Source organism: Pocillopora verrucosa, chromosome 10, assembly GCF_036669915.1.
Source record: "Pocillopora verrucosa isolate sample1 chromosome 10, ASM3666991v2, whole genome shotgun sequence".
NCBI lineage: Eukaryota > Metazoa > Cnidaria > Anthozoa > Scleractinia > Pocilloporidae > Pocillopora > Pocillopora verrucosa.
In genome coordinates, this window is record NC_089321.1 from 17,811,710 (window position 1) to 17,835,457 (window position 23,748).

The following is a 23,748-nucleotide window of genomic DNA, read 5'->3' on the forward strand; positions in this document are numbered from 1 at the left end:
CACTCATCCTACATTGGTTCACAAGGTCAACTAATCATCTCTTCGACGGAAAAGCGATACTTCACTTTAATCACGTTCGTCCTTGTAGAAATATTACCTGAGGTAGGTTGGTGACAAGGCCATTTCAAGCATTTAAAGGGAGGAGGAGAACTATTTCTATTCATTTATCCTCTTACGGTCTTCTTTATTTGGGCCTCACAACAGCGCATAATTTGCATCTCCAATCATGATATGCCTTCATTCAAAACGTGTCACAGAACAGTTAACTGCGTTAGGATGGGCTAGGTGGACAGGAAGTCGGTTGAGTTACGAGTTCCGGTTCCAGACTTTTTAGCCTTCACAACGATTTTCAGTCTTCTGCATTAAAAAAAGCAGTACATGATGAGTGGACGGAGGGTTACACAAAAGAGCATGACTTACCTTTGCATGATGTTTCGGTCTAATGGTTATGATCAGCTCAGAGCTCGAGGGCTCAACTAGCATTATATTGATAACAAAGACAATTCACAGTTAATTACTGCGAGGGTCACTTGCATTCACAATTCACAGTGTTATCTACCTCGACTTAGAAAGACGCCCATCGGACGAACATGGAAATCAAAGCTGAGGTAAGATAGTTATTTGACTCGTTGGGTTTTCACCTCGTTGCTCTTTTAAATCGCAACATTCCGTCGGCTGTATAGTAAGAAGAATATGCCAAAATATGAGAAGAGTTTATGATACTAAAGTCTTGCGTTCTTGGTGTCTCTCGAGTCTCGCAATTTTGTATTTTAACATTCGCCACCCCCACACGAGGCGACTACAAAAACGTTTCTCGACGAAAGTCAGCAAACCCTAAAAGATTCTTAGAATCGGCCATGATGAAAACAAAAACAATTGTCAAAGTCTCTACGATTTCTATAGACATCGAAGCTTCAAGAAATAATACTAACATGCCTCAATCGGCGGAAACTATAAACATAGTGATTAAAACAAAAGTGAAATAGGTGAAATATATGGTAACAACTTTATACCGTAACGAGAATTGACTCTAAAGTGTAGTCAAGGAAGGCTTTTTTTTCTGCAAAACAACTGCTAATATTTAGTTCGAAGGAGTCTCACGATAACAGAATCCGAATTTTAAATCACACGGCGTCGCTGGAGGCATCGACTTACTCGAATCTCACAGGATTCCCTCACTTTGACAACAAGTTATACATTGGCGAAAGAGGAAGACGACGAGGTGACCCATTCCGAACACCTTCGCGACGTGGAAAGAAATGACAAGGACGCATCTAAACTAGTCGCTAGATACTTCAATCTCCCTAATCATTCAAAACAGCATATGGCAGTTTGCGGCCTTTCCTTACATCTAGGCAGTTCGGAAAGCCGCAAAACACTAGAACAAAAATTTATCTTTCAAATCGGCACCCTTATCCCCACGGAATCAACGAGCGCTTTTCATTCAACTAATTTATTCCTGAAATTAAAAGCTCCTCGCAGCTAAGAACACTACTGAACGAGTAGTTGAAAATAGGACCTGAAAAAAATTCAGGCCCGTACGGGAGAGATGAAATTAAGAGCTCCTCGAAGCTCCTCGCAACACTTCACCGCAGTGCAAATATATGAATTCCATACATCTAAAATCATCATTCATCACCTGGATGGTTTATTTGGACCCAACACATTGAAAATTACCAATAACCATTCAAATTATTCCAAGCATTTTCAGGAAGGAAACTAAGTAGTTACTACGCAAACAACACAGCCCCTTAGAGACCCTTTTGAATATCGATTTGTAATTGGCTCAAAGATGGATGTCTCAATACACTGGTGTTCGTCAGCTAAAAACAATCACAAGGTTTGAGCGCTAATTAAATATGCTTTGTACTGAACAGCATTTCAAAAATGAGTAAGTAAGAAAAGAACGATCAAGAAAGCAGATTCATACTTAACAAAACTTATGGTCTACAATAAACAAATCAATTCGTTCAAGCACGGCACCAGGACCTATCAGTAGAAGAATTGTCTAGATACCTAGCCGCTGTTCGGGATAAAAGGAGAGACAGATCAGAGAACGGACTTGAGAGAACAGCAGAGGGAAAACAGTCATGAGAGTCTTGAGATCTTTTCCCCATTCCCTGTTTGAAATAATAAAGTGCACTTTGTGTGGCGGTAATTTTTGTAACATGGGTAGAAACAGCTGATGCTTCAGAAATAACAGCGGTTACTGAGGTACTGTTGTAAAGCTTTGTGTGTTGTTTTAAATTTTTTTGTCTCACAGCCAGGAGAAACTAAAGAGGAGAGAGAGACAGGCAAAGGGTTGACCTACTCTATAGACGATACTCCACCATGGTACCTCAGTATCGTGTTGGGATTCCAGGTAGGGCAACATTTATCAACACCAGTCCCTTAGCATCTCAGTTCCATCAAAATTTTAGTTTTTATGGTTCAATTTAATGAACAGGATAAGGGCATTTTATCATATTGTCTTGCAGCATTACTTGACCATGTTCGGTTCAACACTGGCGATTCCTCTTGTTTTAGCCAAGCCCATGTGCTACGACCAGAATCCGTTAGCTACAAGTGAGATCATTGGCACCATATTCTTCGTATCTGGAATTTGTACCTTATTGCAAACAACTTTTGGAAATAGGTAAAAGGCAGTAATTATGATAGCAATTAAATAATGTTTGCCCGCTCATTTTTAGGTTGGAGGTGAGACGGACAGAAAAACGCACGCAAAATACGGGAGAGGTCGAACAAAGTTCCCCTAACTACATCTGAAAAATACTTAAATCGTCGACAGACCGAGCCAAATTCTACTTCCTACTCGCTTCTTCTTCCCATCTTTGCTATTATAAACTTATATTGGCTAAAAACTCTTGACAATAGAAATTTCATAGATCGTATGAGCTTTAGCCATGATTACATTCTTTCTTTTCAGACTTCCCATCGTCCAAGGCGGCACCTTCTCGTTTCTTACACCTACTTTCGCTATTCTAAGTCTTCCTCAATGGAAATGTCCCTCTCCTCCCTCAACGGCAATACCACCAACAGGTAACACTGATGAAAACTGGTCCTGTTGTAATGCTTGCGAGCAGGGTCTCATGGGTACTGTAACAGTAACCTCCCAGTAAAACGATTTGCTTGTGGGCCACCTGTTGTTCAGAGAAAGCTTGAAAGCCAACTCGTAATGGGTGCAGGTTTTGGTTTTTATAGGGAATATCTTATAGGGAATATCAATTTCCATCTGATTCTTGAGAGTCTATTGACCTAATCCAGAGCTACATGCTTATTTACTAATTTTAATCAGAGTGATATGTCTCTTCCACGAAAGTTTTTTTTTTTTTTTGCGTGTAGTTTGCTTTAAAATATACTATCAGCAGATGAGTAACAAGAAATCACCATCAAAAGAGAAATCGCTTTTTCATTTCTTTGTTTAGGAGCGGTCAATTTAAGTACTACAGCCTCACTCTTGAACGTCACCACAACTCCACCAAGTCCATCTGTCCTTGACTACACTGACATATGGAAACCAAGAATGAGAGAGGTACCTTGAACCTAGATTCACTGAAAACTTAAAATAACTTAACTTACTTACATGAAGGCTGGCTTTAGAAAAAGTTCACATTGTTTTCCTGTTCCTAAACCTTTCTTTTATCTCTTTTTATTGTGTCTTTGTAGATCCAAGGAGCCATCATGGTAGCATCTCTGTTTCAAATTTTCATCGGCTTTACTGGTTTAGTAGGGTTTCTTCTTCGTTTTATTGGACCGCTGACTATCGCTCCAACCATAACTTTGGTTGGATTAGCTTTGTTTCAAGCTGCAGCAGATTTCTCGGGTGCGTGTTAATATCTTATAGCATGTTCTCTTGCACCGTGTTGGTTTCAGAGAGGCCTTGGGTATGACCGTTACAAATAGCACTCGAATTATCATGCATCATTTTATACCATGTACATGTGAACATAGATATTTTCTCTTGATCTCGTACCATTTGTATTATCACAAATAATCCTACACATTTTAAATTTTGGGGATTTATCAGTTTGTCCTCTACCCGCCAAAATAGGGTCCACAGGAAAAGTTTCGTACAAAAAAAACAGGCTTAAACCCTCTTCTAAATAAAGTAAAGGGGAGAAGGAAAGGAAAAAGGCCTCTATTTGAGTTTGCTGTTATCAGTCACTCCTTTGGGACTGTCATGTCCTATCTTGTAAGATGGTTATAAATAGTTCAGTCATATGTCTCAAATAGGTAGAGTGTGCGGCAACTCAATAAGTGATAAGGGTTGATTAAAGTTTGTTATTATTACAGGTATCCATTGGGGTATATCTATTACGTAAGTACAAAGTTTGAGATGAATAGCTTAATAATCATTATGATTTTAATCCGTCTTCAGCGCTGATTTTAAGCCTTCAATGTATGTTTTTGATTCTCAGTCATTTCTCTCGCTATCATTCAACTACACTGATCCACAACCTTAAAAGTTTCAGTACTAAACCATCAACATGGCGATCGTCAATTTTAGATGAGCATCACAAACTTTTTATTTATCATTTTATACATTTATTTATTCCAGAACCATTTCGCTTATTACAGTATTCTCTCAATACCTAAAGAATGTCAAGATACCTTTTCCTGGCTATTCAAGGGACAAAGGGATGTACATGGCCAGATTTGCGTTATTCAGAATGTTTCCGGTCAGTTGCAACATTATTTATTTGTTTGGGTAGATTAAAGTTTTTACATCCGTCGTGCGCATCGTGCGAGACCTGAGCAAGCCCCACCTTATCAAAATTTGCATAATATTTTGACTAACAGACAAATTTCATGACGAAATCATACCATATACGAACTCAGCAGATGAATGACGAGACACAAACAACGCTGACTGCGTCATTATGAAGTATGCCTCAGCTCAATCCTAACTTTCAGTATTTCATTGTCCTTCAACTATTCGAGATTAGGCACCTTTATTCAGTTTTTAGCCGTAGAGATTTCGTTATGTATTTGTTAGAAACTGAACTAAGCACTCACTTGATTGTTTAGCAGTTCCTCAGGAGTTTTTTATTTTAATAGTAAAATGCTTGTTCTGGTTCAGAGACTTCAGCGGAACATTTTCAGCGAAACAGAAGCACGCTTCTTTCCTTTTGTTTTAATCTCTAAAAAGGGAAGTCGCATTTTAAAGTCAAAGTCATTCTGTTGTTCCGTTTGTGTTTTAATCTTAGATCCTGCTGGGGATCATCTTATCGTGGATCATTTGCGCCATTGTCACTGCTGCTGGTGGGTTTACTGATGACCAGAACAACCCACAGTACCAGGCAAGAACAGACGCTAGAATTTTCGTTTTGAAAGAGGCAGAGTGGTTTAGATTCCCGTATCCCGGTAAGAGAAATAAAAGATCAGCACGTATGTTTAAGACTTAGTTAGAAGAGGGTATTTCGCGCGCCGCTGTACGTCATAGTCATAGACTATAGAGTGTACGTCAAAGTAAAGTTCTCTATCCTGACCCCTTTAACTTATGATACCGCAATGAATTTTGGTAGTCTATGACCCCGCTCACGAACCTTTATCTCAGGTTGCCCTTGCGCTGTCTTACGATTAATGATTTCGCTATTTACGGTAGTTTCTTGGGGATATGACGGTATAAAGAATTAAAGACCTAATATTAAGCAATGTACAGAATATACAATATTAAAGTATTTGCATAGTCTTATATCTTCAGTTCTGTATATTACTGCGATGATCTTCCTGCAATAAAAATCTTTTTTCCACACTTCAAAGTTATGATCTCTATGTATTTCTTTTGAACTTTTCTTTTAATGTATGTTGAGCAACATATTCCTGTCAAATTTAGGTCAGTGGGGCACACCCACTTTGAGTGCTGCTGGCGTGTTTGGAATGCTGGCCGGGGTACTAGCCTCCATGATAGAGTCCATTGGAGACTATTACGCATGTGCAAGATTAGCAGGGGCTCCACCTCCGCCGAAACACGCCATAAACAGAGGCATTGGAATGGAAGGGATAGGCTGCCTACTGGCTGGAGCCTGGGGTAGCGGAAATGGAACCACCTCTTACAGTGAGAACATAGGAGCGATTGGTATCACAAAGGTATTCGTGTGTCATCATTCACCTCGTGTTATAAGTTTTCCTAGTAGAGCTTAATATGTTGACGTTATTCGTTTTCAGGTTGGCAGTCGTCGTATTGTACAGTACGGAGCTCTAATAATGATCCTACTCGGGATACTCGGCAAATTTGGTGCCTTGTTTACCACTATTCCAAACCCCATAGTGGGTGGAGTATTTATGGTCATGTTTGGAATGATAACAGCGGTCGGTATTTCCAATCTTCAGTTTGTGGACTTGAATTCTTCCAGAAATCTCTTTATCCTTGGTTTTTCATTGGTGTTCGGAATGGCGCTTCCCTATTGGCTGTCTCGAGAGGAGAACAAGGACGTAATACAAACAGGTTTGCTTCAATTTCAATCATTTCATTACAGACAGACGTTACCAGTCTTGTTTGAGTCTAAGCGATGTCGGAACTCCATATCATACGATATTTACATTATTCCCTAGGTGAACCCGAGCTCGACCAGATTATTACTGTGTTACTACGAACCAACATGCTGGTTGGTGGAATTACAGGTCTTCTACTTGACAACACAATTCCAGGGTCACGTGAGGAACGAGGTATGCTGGTATGGAACAGTAAGGCGGGAGAAACTGGTCACAGTGGAAATCATGTTTATGATCTTCCATTTGGATTGAAAAAGTTGAGCTTTTACAAGTGCACTAAATACGTTCCATTTCTGCCGTATTATGAAAGCGAAGAAGTGCCATCAGTGGAATTAAAGGAAGTATCACAAAAGCATGTTGATCTCCCAGCAGTTTAATGTAACAGTTTCATTATTGTTACAGGATATGGTTCATGGTTTTCATAAGCTTTTATTACTAAATGACCGTTAGTTATCGCTACTAAGAACTCAATAAGGCAACCACAAATTTTCTTTCAATTTTTTTTTAACTTTAAAAATAGTTCTCAAATGGAGGCAGCCAATCAGAGGTGCCATTCTTTTCCCTTTGGTGGTAACCATCACGGCATATAAATACAACTCTTTGAGGCAAAGACAACCGTAGTTTCCGCATGTTCGAGGTTAGCCGTAGCATAATGTGTTCATAGAATGGTAGAGAACGCCAAATAAATCAACTACATGACGAAACCATGCGTCCTATTTGACAGGAGATTAATGGGAAGAAGGGAACTTAACCAAACATTTTTAAAGAACATGGGACATCTTTTGAGAACAGGAAAACTGTAAGGGAAGGTCACCACCTGTACAATAATACAACCCCCTCAAAAACACATTCCTTGCGAAAAGTACATACCTCTCTAGAGATAGGTCGGCCTATCTTCAAAACAGAGTTTCCTTCCTAGATAGCCGGGTCACTCTCCAAAAACTAGCTGCCCTCCGAAAATTTATTCCTTTTAAAAAATGTATTCTCCCTCAAAAATATTTTGCCCTCCACGTAAAAACGTAACCCTTAAATGAAGGTAATAGAAACTCAGGCAAATGCCTCAATATCTTTATTACTGTTTTTAAAGTAGAAGTTTCTAAAAAAAAAAAACGTATGCACTGTAGACACTATGAAATCGGAAAGATGAAAATCAGTTTGTATTGTTTGAGGCAAAAGTGAGTGAGTGTGTCACGGTGCCGTAAGAAAGAAATCGGGGACTAGATCTGATCTGTGTCGTGAGTGTGTAATGTTTAACTCTTTTGGAATTTCCCGCTAGATATAAGGGAGTTTATAAGTCAGGCAACAAATTCGTATATTGCGGGTTCGACGAACCTCAGCCATATGAAGTGAAAAAGATAAAGACTGACAGCAGATAGAACGAAACGATATTGCATTAGGCTATTGAGGAGAGCATATTGAAATAATTTTCTGCAACTACTGATATAAATAAACCTGCCTTTGAGGGCAGCAAAAACCTTAAAATGTTTCATATAAATTTCTCACGAAGAAGATATATTTCAATTTGCTATATTTCAAGTAGGCCTAGGAGGTCTTGGAAAATGCCCATTTCTGATTGGGTAACATGTTACAGTTCTTTATCGCCACTGTATTTCCATCTCCTTGAAGCTCTAAACATCTTTCTTGATGCGTGTTACGAAGGGTGCCCTGAAAAAATATTAAGAGGCTTCATGTTTATTCGCGTTTGAGAAAATCTGGGCGTGATGTCCTAGCAGATCTAGTTTGGACACTGGTCGAAAGACGCCCGGAGGGAACAAATAGGTAACCCATTCAACCCATTAAATACATGCTGTATAGACGAGCGTGAAATTGAAGATCAACTTAAACTTTCTTTCCCTCAGAACAAAAGCTAGTCCCTTCAGATTTCTACATGGTACTAAATTCCTCTGCGAAAACCAGTAACTGACAATAATGGATGAAAGCGTACGACTCTAAGGAGAACATAAGCTTTACCTTTGACAGTTCCCATTGTTGGCTGGCTTCTCCACAAGAAAAAAGATACACACTGTCAGACTCTCCTCCAACACAAAATGAATCTTTTACTCCAGCTTTCAACTCCCCATCGTCCGTTAGAACAAAATGCTGTGAAGAATGTGACACGACAATCGTTATAAGAACAGGTCTGTTAACTCGTCTCCCGCAAATAAGTGCGTTTAAATCGACTTCCTTGTTGTGCTATCCAGGCTAAATAAGGGCTAAAAAAATCAAGAGTACTAGAAATAAATCAGCCGCGTGTCATATACACTTCGCGGTTCTGACTGCTCAAGCAGTGTTGTCACGTGAGAACTTCACTTCAAAAATACCTCCTGGGTCTTTTTCTCAGTTCTGTTCAATTTTTCCCTGATTATAATCTTATCATCCAAACACTAGTAGGGCAATTTTGATTATCAATATGACGATCTGATACTTTGCTTGAGGAGCAACAAAATTTTCTTGGTGAAATTCCTATGTTGTCGGAAGGGCAGTCTGAGTTCTTTTATGTACATTACAAACCTGATTTCCACCCATCCCATGGCAAGGAGACACACCCAGTTCAGAGCCAATAGACCTGGCCATTGTATCAAGGCACATTCCAGTCTCAGGATTGCGAGCCTTCAAAAAAATCCATACTTTAATTAATAAAAAAGGTTTACTGTGTTATATCCAGCACAGTCGGACATCCCATGGATAGTGAAAGTTTGATTTTTTTTTTTTTTTTTGTCGATGATCAAAACATATTAAAATTTGTTCGATCAAAACAGCCTGAGAAAATATATAAGCAATCGCCATGCATTTTAAGAACCTCTGGACCTTATCTCAATTCCTGATGAATGATGCTGTCATGAGTATTGTGAATTCTCTTGATGAGATTGCCAAGTCAGCTGAGGTTGGAGTTTAAATTCTCTGATCCAGGTGACATTATGTATGGGGATCAATCGTTTCAAAGAGAACTTAAGCAGAACACCCACGAACATATAGTTCACGTTGTTCCAGTGTCCTCCCCCCTCCCCCTCTTACCTCCCCATATGCGTGACTTTCCTCACTTGGGGTAGTTTGTTCAGGATAAACATTATCCAAGTACCATTTGAAGCTTTTACACATAAGCCGCTCACGGAGTTCCAAGCGCTTTGTCAAGTTTCCATGATCGACTCCTTCTAAGTCCGGTCTCTTCATAAACACGAACTTTTTGTATTCATCCATCCATACGTGAACAACACGTGCAAGATTCACCGTGACCTCATGATAGCCACCCGGAAACTTGTATGGAAAACGAGAGCGGAACACGTGACCAACACGAGAACATGGAATTATTTCTATTTTTCCTCCACATTGCCAAATCTGGAATAAATTAATAAAGGACATCAACAATAACAATGAAGAAAAGATTAACTTCTATATGTAACTGTTTAAATATTTTTAATAGGAGTTAAAGTTTTAATTCGCGATGGCGGAGATTGGTTTTGTATCAACATAGAAAACAATCATTTATTTTTTTTTTTTTTCTTTGTCTTTTCGCTGTAGCTACTTCGGAAAAGGTTTAGCTGATGTCAATATGAGTTTAGCTACATTTCAAGACTTTTTAATTTTGAGTTCGGTTTGATCCTCGTGTCAACATAAAAAGAAAGAAAAGCCTTCATCGCAAGGAAACCTGGAAACCAAGGAAGCCTGTATGTGAGGTGAAGTTTATCGGCTAATTAGGAAACAAAACTTCAGAGAGCCATGACTTCTAATCATTAACACCTCACTCGAAAGGACATCTCCAGATTTTCTCCTCCCCAAACTTCCATTCCTTCGTCGTAAGAGCCAGATTCGAAGAAGTACTTGCGATCAATAGAAAACAGCCCTCCTGCCATTGTAGGAGTCCTACCATGAAAGAAAAATATGCACACATAACCGGGAGATTTTCTAAGCGAGGTGTACTCCTAAAAATACTTCACTTTTGGTGATAAATTTTCATTTTCAGAGGGAAAGAACTCGTTAGAAAAAGTGAATCAAGTCCGTAAGGAGCCAACCTTCACAAAAATTGGGAACTTGAATGAAAACCACCTTCTCCTGTTCAAAAAATTGCTTCCAGTTAATCTTAAAGGAACAGAACTTTGCGAAGAAACTAAGAGATTCCTAAAAACTGAACGTCTCAACTTGGTGAATTAAAAAAGCCCCCTGTTCTTTTGGATGCAGTCATCTTAAATTTAGAAAAGCTTTCTAATTATCCAGTTATCTGAACTGTTGGTTGCACCGATATACTTGGTCTTTGTTGTTTTTTCTCCGATTCTTTCGGAATGATCGGAGACTTTCTAAAACCCTTAATGCAAAATAATAGGTACAACCTCTTTTAAGTTCAACTGTACACTAACCTGGTAACTTGGTATTATCAACCAAGTTGACAACGTAAATTGGCCACCGTAAAAAGTTTCAAAGCTGACGTTTCGAGCGTCGGCCCTTCGTCAGGGCGATTGACGAAGGGCTAACGCTCGAAACGTCAGCTTTTAAACGGTGGCCAATTTACGTTATCAACTCAGTTGGTAATACTTTATTACCTTGTTATACTCTCCCACCGAAGCAGCACCACAGTTTCTTTAGAAACTTACCCCATTTATGCATACTAACCTGATTGGCTCGCTAGAGTCTTTGCGTTTGTCTCGAACACTCAGAGGTAATGAATGCCAGTTGAACTGCATGTCCCAGCTGAAACCGCCAATAACTTCGGCTGGTGTCCCTGAGTATGAGAAGTCTGTGGAGCTTATAATATCGATAACTGGCACAGGAACAATGGTATGGTCCTGTCGGATCCTTTCTAGTAGGGGCTCTAACCAGTTCACGTTTGCTTCACAATGAGCGTCAAGAAATGTTAACACTTGGGCTTTAGCTGCGTTGGCTCCAAGAAGACGAGCCCGTATAAGCCCCTCTCTCTTTTTTGTCCTTATGATATGAACCTTAGTGAGCCTTGATACGTAATCTTCGAGCGGCTTTTTCAAATGATCTGGAAGAAGTGAGCAAAGTGCAAAAATATAAATAGTTATTTCTGACAGAAAGTGAGTGCTGCACAGCAGCAGGGCAGATATCTAGTTCAGATGTGAGAGGGGAAGAGTAAAACAAAAGATAAGCTGGATTAGAACGTTTTGTGATTGAAGAGAATAACATTATTTGTTGTAGCTACAGGAAAGCCTAGAAAAAATATTGGAGGTCTCAGAGCTCAGGGTAAGAAATATATCTAAAATTATTTAGATTGTTGGGCCTATTTAGTTCAAATATGATACAAAATCAACGTCACGATGCACTCGGTGTAATAATTTTTGTAAAATGTTTTGCAAAGGATTAATAGCTGTGTAAAAGCTGAGTGCAGATTCGAGGATCATGTTTATGGTCGGACAGGGCGAACTGAACACAACTTGAAATCTTCTCCATTTACCAAAGGTGCTGAAGTCATCGACGAGTATAATCTCGTGCAGGAGGTCTGGGGGCGAGCGGTTTAACACACTGTGAACAGTGCGTAATAGAGTGGACCATGCCTCGTTATGGAAACAGATCACCACACTTGTAGTAGGTAGGTCCGAGACATGGTACAATTTACTAACGCATCTGGAATTAAACAAGGGAAAGTATACCTCATTAAGTCTGAAACGTTTCCTTGTCAAGTTCTCACTTCACACAATCAAGTTATGGAAAAAGATTTTTTAAGTCTACTGTTAGTATAATATATGTAAAGTAGAGGCAAGCCAGACAAAGCTGGTTCTTCCGTAACAACTCTTAGAGGCCAAAAACCGCTGGAGCATTTGATCTTAATTTATTCAAGGATCCGTAGGTGCTAAAACGAACGCGACTTGCAACGATTGAGGAGCTCCCATCCGATTTGCGTGACTCCCTCTGCCCAAATAAACCACAGTCTATAAAACAAAAAACTCTACTTTATGCGTCACCAGTATATACGACTCTCAATAAAAATTCAGGCACTGTTAGAGTAAAGTTTGTTTCATACGAGCACTTCATGAGGACTTGAACGCAGATACCTTTTCTTCCTGCCAGGAAATACTCAGACTTAGCGGTTAGAAAAGTGACAAAAAAAACACAAATACAAACTAACAAGACTCTTTCGACCAGGAAAACACTGCATCAAAATTTAAGTCGCCATCTAAAAGTTGAGGACTAAAAGTGTTAAAAGTGATGGGACCACTACATCTTAAAATAAACTAACGAGCTGAACAAAGAATGAATGAAAAATTCAAACTATGAATCATGATTTGGCCATTAGCGAATTTGTAACACTCAATGAGATTCCAAGAAGAAGAAGTTTGAATACGAGGCAGTTCTGTTTACAAAACAAATTAATGAGGAAGCCAGTGTTTGAATGTAATTTATCGATTTGATCTATAAATAAAACCAATCAATCCACTTTTACACCGAACTAATGGCTGTTCGAGAGAGCTGAAATTACACATCGTGATCGAGTATTAAGTGTTGCAATATTAACCAAAATTTCCTTTTGCGTGCATCAAAGGACAGCACTGATATTTGAATAACATTAACCTGATATTATTTAAATAAAGGCCACTGCTCACCCTGGACTCCTTGTGTCCTGAATAGATCGGTCAAGAGAAATTTTAGAACTGGCATATTCGTTGAAAGCGTACTTATCGTAACCAGCCTTCTCGTTGTATTTTTCTTTATCTAATATCCTCACAGCTTTGCCATTTTCCCCCGGACCATTCGGGTCATGTGTCGGGAATCTTGCGACGCCAATATTCGTGTCGGCAGAATCTTTCCTTGGGTTGTCTTCGGCAATGGATCTCACTGACGAAATGAGTTTTTGATTTAAAACTTTAGGTTTTTTCCTTTTGCTTTCTGTTATAGTATCTTCTTTGAACCGTAGTCTTTCCACTGATTCCTTTTTACCATTTTTAACGAGTCCATTTTGAATCAATTGCCTGTCGTGATCTGACTTATACTTCAGTATCTTTGATATCTCAGTGTTTATGGTGTCGAGTTTCCCTCCGCCGTGGAGTGCGATCTCTGAAATTCCACGTGGCAATAATTTCTCTACGCTGGCTAATTCCTTTGACTTTTGCTCAAATTCAAGCCAATCATCTTTTTTTCTCTGATCAGAGATAATGTAACTTTTGTGATCTCGTGAAGGAATATTTAGCTGATATGAAACAAGTATTACGGTATTGAGCGCAAACCAAAATATGGACGTCAGTAGAGCTACAACGATGACCTTCCGCGGTTTCTGAACAGTGCATCTCCACGCCATAACAAATTAAAAATACCTCAATTTATTCCAATTACTGTATCCTTCCTTTGTATCTCTGCTAGTCTGGGATGATTTCCTCCGTAATTTTCACTGTTATGTCTACCAAATCCCAAAATCAAACACAACTTGACTGGCCATCGATAGGCGTAATAAATTACCTCGCGCTATTTGCCATTTAAAGCACATTACTTCTGATTACTCCTGATAGAATCTCCCCATTCCACACACAATTTTTAAGAAGTGTGAACAGAAATAGCTGTAACGACAAACATTATCCCATCACAACCAGCATCACTGTTTTGTCAGTGGCTCCCAGTATGTTGACTTAGCTCTGTTGAGTTTCCGCGAGCACGCGTATAGGATGACACGTATTGTATTAAAGAGCCATTAACAAGCTTTTCATAGTTCATCCCATCTCAAATTTAGTCAGCTGGGTACGGGGCTTTTGTTCCGCTGTCTGCATGACCCGACAAAGGTAAATAATTCGCAGCGAACAATTTTAGTCCTAATTTGCATACGGGCAACATCACTGATGCAAATAATTACGACGGGCACAACTTCTAGTTAAAATCTAAACTATATCAATCTCTGTATGAAATAAAATACAGCCAGACATTACGACTCATATCAACTCAATCTGGCAAAATTTTCTCTGTCTATTTATTGCAAAACTCAAATTGTAAGATAATTTCCTTGCGATTAAACTTTGGAATAATAACAGAGTAGAAAAGATTTATTTCAGTTTCCGTAACAATTTCCTTGAAGTATGTGGGGCATTTGTTACTTAGGGAAGTGCTTTTTCCAAAAGACGTTTGACCCATAGCAGTCGTCAAGTCATGGTATGGTAACCGATTAGCGTACTGTTTCCTGACGAGGCGTGCTTTACTTTTTCAGCGTATTTAATTAAAATTAAGAAAAAACAGATTCGGCAACGCCTGATTACAAGTTGGGCGAGGAGTTGTCCGCTGCGATTGAACAAATCGAACGCTAGAATGATGACTAGGAAAATGACTTTCCTAGATCACCAACTAGATTTCATTGCGAAAGGAACACATCGACCCGACATGGCTCAAGATGTGACGATGATTGGTACAGATACGAGGCTTTAGAGACATCACTTTTTACACTTAATCCAACGTTTGTTTTCTTTCATAAATTGGGAGATAAGAGAGAGGTTTTCCGTTTAAAGCTTTCGAACCCAGGTCTCTCCTTGTTACAGTTACAGGTGTGTAATGTTGTCAGAATACATCATTTTCCACTGTGGGAGGATAACGAAAAATAATTTATTCCTTCTATAGTTGTTTTCTTTTCACAGAACTAATCACAAATGACATCTTATTTGAGAAACAAGTTTTCATAATCAACAAATCCTGACAGATAACTTAAATTGTTTATCGCCTAATTTCAAAACAATAAATTCATATGTCCTAAAAAATTTCAGCTCTATAAAACGTACATTGTACATTTTTTAGGTACAGTGATAACCGTGACAGCTGGACAGTGATGTCAGCACTATAGAAGCGTCCGACGTGCACACGAACATAGAAACAATTCAGTGCGGAAGAAAATCGAAAAAGAGTTCGTTCAACTTGAGCCAAACGAGGCGAGTGTCTCCGAGTTTTGTTAGATAGTACTGTGGCGATTAGTGCTATACTGGAGTGATTCAGCAACGACTCGCTATAGGAGGGAGATGTTTCTTATCACACCCCAGTGGAGATGATTCCCGGTGGTACAGCTTCAGCCAGAACCCATGTTCTGAAATTGGACGATCACCAAGCGACCTCATCCTTCCCAGAGCTTAACTCCATACCGGACTATTGCCTCGTTTCGTCACTGTGCTGAGAATATGCGCAAACCGGCTGAGCATCAGTCCATCTCTTCTGTCTTAGAGAATTCCCATACTTGGGCCAGTCTCCCATCACACGCGCGAACTTTGGCATACTCTGCATTTGAGGAACCTCGGTCAATACATACATCATGGCGTGGATGGTAGAGCACTGTTTTCTATGAGCACAAAAAGAGTAACAAGGATAAGAAAAAAATGACTAAATTCGATACTCGACCACACTAATTAAAACTAGTCGGCGGAGAGTCGGGCGATATATTCTTCAGAGGGTTTCAATGAAGTTCACCGCTCGTTAGTTGTAAAAAAGGACACCGTTAACATTTTCCTTAAATCACAACAGAAATAGATAAACCGTCAACCATAAAATGGCTAACATTTTAACCGCCAGTCGTAAAAGCCATCACCACATTAAGACCCTCTGCTCAGAGCCATCATGCGAAATGCTCTGTTGTGATTCATAAAATGACCGCAGAACGGTTCCAATGGTAAAAAATGAAGGCAACGAAAAAATAATCCCAAATGATGCTAACACAAGTACGAGGCACACTATGTCTAGGAATACGTATGTATTCGTACCTTATATTCCCATTTCTGGTTCTGCTTCAGTCCGTCACATTCCTTCAGGTACAGATCATATCCATTGTAGTCCAAACAATTATCTTCTGATTTTAGCTCTCCCTTGCTTGTTAAAACAAAGTACTAGAAACAAAACAGAAAAGATCTGTCACAGTAAGCACGAGACAATCCCCTGATAAACAATATTTGACACCTTGGGGAAATAGGAATAGTCTCTCATGCTGAATGCCTGGTGTTGGAATTCTGTACTTTCTTACCTGGTTTCCACCCTGGCCATGACACTCGTACAGCCCCAGAGGTGCATCGTCTTTCTTCCCCAACGTGTCTAGACACTTATCACTCGTAGGATTACGAACCTGCAAATAGTCAACGACTTTTGTAAATAGAAGAAGAAAGGTGGTAAGTCTTAAGCTCGGTTAAGAAATAAAGAACGATCATCAGTGTATTTCGTCTTGTCACGAGCGTGAGACAAAGAAAAAATTCTGAGTCCCCATTATTAAAACATGACGCTATCGACATTGCTGATCCCAGCAGTATGCAGACCGTGTGTTATAAATAAAATACGTAAAGTGCCTTGCTCACCACAGAGTCTCTGTGGCTCATTGGTAGAACACCGGAGCGCGGAACTCGAAAGTCTGAGGTTAGTTTCCTCATGGGGACTCAGAATTTTCCTTTGCCCCACCATCTTGACAAGACCAAAAACAGCTTTGTAGATAACGACTTAAATAAACCAGTCACAGACAAAGTCTCCATGACAACTCCTGCACCTGTTCAGAGTCTGATTATATTATTACTTAGACATTCCATACTATTCACCGACAAATGCTTAAAAGATCCAGTTTCACGTGCATGTGTAAGATTACTTTGCATTTATCAGTGATAGGAGTAGTCGGAGGATTGGTAAAGGAATAGGTGGGTAAGAAAGAAGGAATAATCAATAGAATTTTAGAATAATTCTACCACACCCCTCAACGCAGATCGGAAAGGGTACTACTCTACAAACTTCGCTTTTTTGTGTGTTTACTGACTGTCATAGATACATGGACACCTGAGTTGTTCTCTTTCTAACCAACCTGTCCAGCGGCCACAAAGTTTGCATCGGGCACCTCTAACTCAGGAATAATATTCTCCAAATACCACTTAAAACTCTTGCACTGTAACTTCTTTCGCAGAGCAAGTCTTTCACTGATATCATCGTGCTTTTTTCTTTTAAGATCAAACCGAATGTTGTAGAAATGTTTGCTGTATTCATCCATCCACACGTCTGCCACTCTCATAAGATTACGACTTACAACATCAAGGTCACCACCTGGACGGGCGGGAAATGAATATGGAAAACGTGGTCTGAACACGTGGCCAACACGTGAACAGGGGAGCATCTCAATGGTGCCTCCACACATCCAGACCTGCATCACATGACACAGAGGGGCAATTTGGTTAGAAATAGCAGCTCAGGAATTCTTCTTATTAAAAATGTGAATGGTCATTTGCTTATCTGAATCTGAAACGAACCTTAACAAATATATATTCTCACAAACTGTTCATATATACAATAGCCTCTGAAACTGCAATAAACCTGCAAGACTTCTGGCCTTGAATTATAACACCACAAACCAAATAAAAAGAAAAAGATTTATTGGAGTCGGCGTGCTTGGTACTAAGAGTGTGGATTGAAAATTGTTTTGGCCAGAGAAAACTTCTGAAAAGAGGACTGCGAAAAACGCGAAGAGGCTAGAAACAAACTGAACAGAACTGCGCTAAGCGCGGACCAAACTGAACTCACAAACTGTACTGACAAATTACGATATGAAAATACGCTAGAACATGCAGAAAATAAAACTATAGAAAGGCGCTAATGAAGATGAAACAGCACGGAAACGCTAACGAGGGCACGAAAACTGACAGAAAGAGATAAACACCTAAATTAACGCCAAAAAAGAAGACTAAACAAATGGACGAAAGGAAGTATAAACTAATTTGCGTACGCAAAGGAAAAACAAATTAGGCAAGAACGAATAATCAAAAAAAATGTTACACTTGGATCTAACAGCCTCCATTTGGCACAGCATGATATGTATGGATATTTGTCCATGGACATTGCCCGTTCTAAGATGTGGACTGTTTTGCAAGAGCAAAGCTCAGGGAAAACTGTGAGCTTCAAGGAACAGATAATGTCATAAACTAAATGTTCGAGCATACTTTCACCAAATGGAAGCTATTGTGTTGATGTTCCCCAGTTTCAGCTGGGGCATATTTGATCATGTGATGCATTTAGACCAATTGCAAGAATTGCAAGAAAAAAGATTTGATGGATTATAATTAACAATTATTTACCCAAGTGGAAGTGAATAATGGTGGATATCTACCAAGCCGCTAAGTAGTGAGGTAAATATCCACCACTTTAAACAACACTACGATGAATAATTGTTTTCAACAGATATAAAAAAAAATTGTTAATTTCTTTCAATGTACAGTAAAATGGTCAGGAATTAAAACTCATGACAAGTGATTTTTGCCTTATTGGCTGCTAGGAGGTGAACAGTAGTAGCTATTCACTTTCACACTAGCAAATCAACATGCGCAAAAAGCACTGTTCACCTGTGTGGTAAGTACTAATAAATAATATTTACTTGGAAACAGTGAAAAGCTCTGTGAAGCTAATGTATGAAGCTAACATAAGCTTAAACAGGCTGATGAGATAAAGATCCCCTTCCCTTTACTTAAAAAAACAGAACCTACTACAACAGACTTACCCTAAAGGAAATTTCCAGGTTTTCTCCACCCCAAATGTCCATTCCAGTGTCATATGTTCCTATTTCATCAAAATAACTTTTGTCAATAGAGAACAGGCCTCCTGCCATCACTGGGGTCCTGGAAAAAGGAGAGTTTTGATTGTTTAATTACCATGTTAACACAATTGAGTTTCACTCTCACTAATATATGCGAGGCTGCCACAATAATTCATCACAGAACATTTTAGTTCATGAGAATGGTGCTATCCTATACCATCTAATTCAGGCCACCTACAACTCATTACACAGTGACCAATACTAAAAAAGAATGTGTATTAGCTTGACCAAGATTGCCAACAGCTTTTTCAAGATCAACTGCCCACCAAGACTACCCACAAGCTGATTCATGTTGCCTTCAGCTTTAGTTAGATTGCATACAGCTTAGTTCACAATGCCTACATGATCGATGCGACCAACAGTCCAATTCAGATTTTTTATTTGTCTGTTTAGATTGCTTGCATTGTGATAAAGATACCCATAACCCAACAGAGATTGCCTACACCTCATTAAGATTAACTATGATACCAAAAAGGTTCCCTGTGGCTTGAATCAATTGCTATGAACCTGGTACAGATCACAAACAACCCACACAAATTGCTTTAATAGGATATTTATATTGTCTAGGCACCTGAAAGAGATAACTTACAACAATCTAATATACTCAGAATTTATCCTAAATTTGACAAAAAACCTCAGTATTAAACAAAACTCCAGTTTTTTTGGAAAAAGAGATCACTATATGCCAATTAGAAATAACATTGATAGGTTTAAAGTGTCTACCTTATTCCCTCAGTTTCATCTTTACGTCTTTCCATCTCATACTGAGGAACAGGCTTCCAGCCAAACTCTAATCGCCAACGAAAGATGCCCCTATGGAAAGGCTCTGGCACTGCATGATAATAAAAGTTCTGGTCACTTATTTCATCTATAACAGGCATTACTACATTTGAACGATTTTCAGCGATTTTTGCGAGAAGAGGCACCAGCCAACCCTTAGAACATTCACAATGGGCATCCAAAAATGTCAGAACTTGTCCCTTGGCTCGTTCTGCCCCAGTAAGTCTTGCACGAATTAAACCCTCTCTTCTAGGAAGACGGACAATCTTAACAACTTTCAACTTGGCAACATAGTCTTCAAGCTTTGTCTTAAGCTCATCTATGGAATAAAATCATGGGAAAAATTTTTTCAAAGATACTTCAAAGGAAATACAATGTCTAAAAAATTGGTTTATTAACATCCATGATAACTCAAACTCATCTTAACATAGAATTCCATTTAATCATTATTAATTTAAATTTAATCCTTGTAAAACTAAAACAAACCCATCTGTAAATACAAGACTTATGCAGGCAATAAGACAATTTTGCCATAAACATGTCTCATCATCCAACATTCTTTCTAGAAAAGAGGATATTTAGGTTTAGGTTTGAACCTTGGGGGGGGGGGGGGGGGGTCAGATTGTCTGGGTGACAGTAGTCCCATGAAGGACTGTTGTAAGTAGTAGTAACTGACCTTGCAACAACCTGAGCAGAAGTTATGAGTAGAGTCAAGTGAAGAGTTTTTGTCAGTCAAATGTATTGTTGATGAATTGTTGATGAAACTTCAGTCACAACTACTGACAACAGTCCTTCTTGAAGCTACCTTCACCAGGACGATCAGATACATGATCACAAATTATTTACTGTTATACCAATAACTACATGTACCTCTGTCACTGGCATCATCTACAAGAATGATTTCCTTTAATAGCTGTGGAGGAGTCCTGTTGATGACACTATGTACCGTCCGTAAAAGAGTGGACCAAGCTTCATTATGAAAGCATATAATTACAGAACTTGTAGGTAGATCCTGAGGATATTTCTTTATTTTACACCTAAAAAAAATCATGATTAAAAACAACATATAATTTCACTCTACATAATAAGTTGTCAAAAGTGATCTAGTTAGGACAGTATTTTGAAATCTAAATCTACTGAGTTCCTCCATTTTGGATCTGATTTTCAATCAGTGGTTGCTGCTTTCATTCACATCATCTGTTGAGGAACCAGAGTGCAAAGAGCTTAACCTATTGTTTGATAATAATGCTTCATGGATTGAACTTGTAGATTGGTTCCTACAACAAAATTTAAAAATCAAAACTGTTGTTCCTTTTGTTTCCACACTGTCTCAAACCTTGGGTTTTTTTTCCAACTTTAAACATCTTAAATTTTTCATTCACCAAAAACATAATTTGTCATTAAGGGTAACTTGCTCCAACAGAAGATGTTTCCCTTTAAGCTTGTGTATGCCTCCCTTTTTCCCAAACTATTAACAATAATCTAAAATGTTTAATAACAACTGTGAAATATTAATCACAGTATTTAAAACTGAACCACCTCATTCCCTTTAATTTTATCTTTGTCCCTCCTTCATGTCTGCTTTACAATGATGGAAACCCATCAAAATGCTCTGTACCAACAAAAAGCTACTCTGTATTTGGGGAGGGAATGTACAGCGATGGAATAGGTTGTTTTCATTGCAGAAAGGAAGGGTATCCCAAACATACCAATGGCCCTGCCCCTCTTCCTCAAAGTAGTTCTATTTCATCAAAAATCCTTCACAATGTATTTTACACATAGGTCAATTTTGGACTCGGTGATTTAAGGCTTATTAAGGCTAGATGGTCATTCCAGCACGAATTTAACGAATCTGTTGATGTCAATAGCCAGATCTAGATGGTAAGCAAAATACTCTCGTCAGTATTAATAAATTATCACGGAAACTGATAAACTCGCGTGCTAAGTCTTCTCTGATGTAACAACATAATTCGATGTTCACATTGTTGTCATCAGTAGTGATAATGGCATCCAAAATACTTATCGCTAACAAAAAAAAATGACATCTGTAACATATATGACATTTTCCAATCTTCTAAACACAGTGCGTATTAATTAGAACTGAGTATCAGCGTTATAATCTCCTTTAGATCGCTTACTTTGAATTTCGTACGTCTAGCAGATTTCTTTCCAGGGAAATTTTGTCGCTTACGACTCGGTTAAATGCATGATCGTGAAAGCCTTGTTCTTCTCTTTTCTTTTCCAAAAAATTAAGCGAGACTCCAGCACCCCATTCTCCAGGCTTGTTTGGGTTTCTATCTGGAGTTTTATCATACATAAGGAGATTGTAAGTGGCTTCATCTGCAACCCTATTTTCCTCCGGCTCGAATTCGTTTGTGAGGATAAAGTACGTAGCCAAATAAATCCACACAGAGGATGTTATAACCACGAAGTAAAACACAATGCGTCTCTTTGGAATGATCATTCCTCAAACATATTTTGCTCAGTTTCCACGTGATGAAAGCACCCAGCTTTTATCAGATCTGGTACCATATGTTGCACAAATTATTCATGGTCAGCCCTAATTAAAAAAAGTATGGCCCTTTATGGAGAGAAAATGCTAATTTTGAGACATCCTCACGATACCGATGCAAAAGGCGATTTACTCTATGATTCGAAAACGTTTTATGACATTATCCTGCGCCTTCGTTCCACTCGACCAGTGGTAAGAAAATCAGGAACTGGAACGACTTTTCCGAAGGACTCTCTGGAATCTTAACGAAAAAGGGGCCTTCACATGAGTGGCCTCTAAAATGAATCGTGCTTGCCAGAAATATATATTATGCTTCGAACACGAGTTGTGATAAGAAAGAGAGCGCAAAGGAGGGGAAATTCAACCCAGTGATGTTTTGCCTGAATGGACTGAGAAGTAGTTAGCCGTAGAAACTCGGCAAATGATCCGTAAAAATACCGGTGAAAAAAATGTGTAATATCTCTACCACGATAACACCATCACTGTGATACTGTGAAATAGAATTAATGTATAACACAGTCCATAAGAATAAACTGATTTATCATCTTCCAAAAACAACCCAATTACAAACTATGATAATTTAGCAAATGTGAGTGCTCAAATCAACCTGTTCACAAATGACGGCCCTCTTATCGTGTAGTAGTCAATCATTTAACTTACCTGCTATTTCTGTGGTCTTGTAGCGTTCGGTGCACAGAAATCATATCACTAGCCACACGATTAAATGAATGCTGTTCAAATCCTTCTTCTTCGTCGTCCTTGCGGGACTCCGGTACGGTAACCCCCTCTCCCCTAGCGCCCGGTCCTTTTAGTTTAACCCCCGACGGATACCTCTCATAATTGGCTGTGATTTGTTCAAGTTTCTTTTGAGATCCTTTTGAAGCACTGATGCCTTTGTTGGAGATTTGTTGATAAATTAGGTTAATGCGGGCTTTCTTTGTCTCGTTCGGAATGTATTGTTCACCCGCTCTCTGGTCTGTTTCCTTAGCAAGTCGGTCATGTTGAACGTTCCATTTCGGCCTTTGCGAGGAAGGGTGACTATCAGACGTACGTCTTTTCACGTCGATGCTAACTTCTAACGACTGAAAGAGAAAAAATGACACAGTTCCCAGGACCCAGCAGAAGGAAGTTACCACTATGGTGTAGTAGACCAGTTTTCTCCTTGAAATCAAGCGGGCCATCGCTCACCATGCACCGGTTCAATGACACACATCTCTACCATGCCATGACTGGTTCATCGCCGGATCATGTCATTCATTCAAGTTCATGCAGAAACCTAGATTTCCGGAGAGTAAGAATCGCTGAATATGGAGGAACTATAAAGTACTTGAAACAAACAATACTAGCTTTTTGACCAGGTCACGTGAACCAACAGGTTCTAGTTGATCCACCTGTGAGTTTTCGCGCAATACCTGTCACACCACACGTAACTGCATTCAAATGA

General features: G+C 39.1%; 3 protein-coding genes across 4 annotated transcripts; 1 reads left to right on the forward strand and 2 right to left on the reverse strand.

Moving 5' to 3' along the window:
- The first annotated feature begins 51 nt into the window (after positions 1–51).
- LOC131782318 (solute carrier family 23 member 2-like) lies at positions 52–7,199 on the forward strand. The gene is made up of 12 exons (XM_059099042.2): positions 52–608; positions 2,264–2,362; positions 2,478–2,635; positions 2,927–3,039; positions 3,426–3,532; positions 3,667–3,823; positions 4,294–4,318; positions 4,559–4,679; positions 5,208–5,364; positions 5,837–6,090; positions 6,169–6,448; positions 6,556–7,199. The coding sequence occupies exons 1-12, from the start codon at positions 591–593 to the stop codon at positions 6,870–6,872; spliced, it is 1,806 nt and encodes a 601-aa protein (XP_058955025.1). The 5' UTR covers positions 52–590; the 3' UTR covers positions 6,873–7,199.
- Positions 7,200–7,339: 140 nt separating this feature from the next.
- Positions 7,340–14,233, reverse strand: LOC131782317 (polypeptide N-acetylgalactosaminyltransferase 1-like). The gene is made up of 8 exons (XM_059099041.2): positions 13,050–14,233; positions 11,903–12,072; positions 11,101–11,473; positions 10,239–10,356; positions 9,511–9,831; positions 9,007–9,105; positions 8,467–8,595; positions 7,340–8,160 (listed from the first exon to the last, which is right to left on the reverse strand). Exons 1-8 carry the CDS (start codon positions 13,739–13,741, stop codon positions 8,038–8,040), a joined length of 2,025 nt encoding a protein of 674 aa, XP_058955024.1. The 5' UTR covers positions 13,742–14,233; the 3' UTR covers positions 7,340–8,037.
- A 144-nt stretch (positions 14,234–14,377) lies between these two features.
- Positions 14,378–23,631, reverse strand: LOC131782333 (polypeptide N-acetylgalactosaminyltransferase 1-like). Of its 2 annotated transcripts, none has more exons than XM_059099060.2 (8): positions 22,965–23,631; positions 20,663–20,829; positions 19,736–20,111; positions 18,917–19,034; positions 17,237–17,569; positions 16,421–16,519; positions 16,164–16,286; positions 14,378–15,745 (listed from the first exon to the last, which is right to left on the reverse strand). In XM_059099060.2, the coding sequence occupies exons 1-8, from the start codon at positions 23,483–23,485 to the stop codon at positions 15,608–15,610; spliced, it is 1,875 nt and encodes a 624-aa protein (XP_058955043.2). In that variant the 5' UTR covers positions 23,486–23,631; the 3' UTR covers positions 14,378–15,607. The 2 variants fall into 2 exon arrangements, with proteins under 2 accessions (XP_058955043.2, XP_058955044.2); XM_059099061.2 differs by lacking the exon at positions 22,965–23,631 and adding an exon at positions 21,931–22,443.
- Positions 23,632–23,748: the final 117 nt, after the last annotated feature.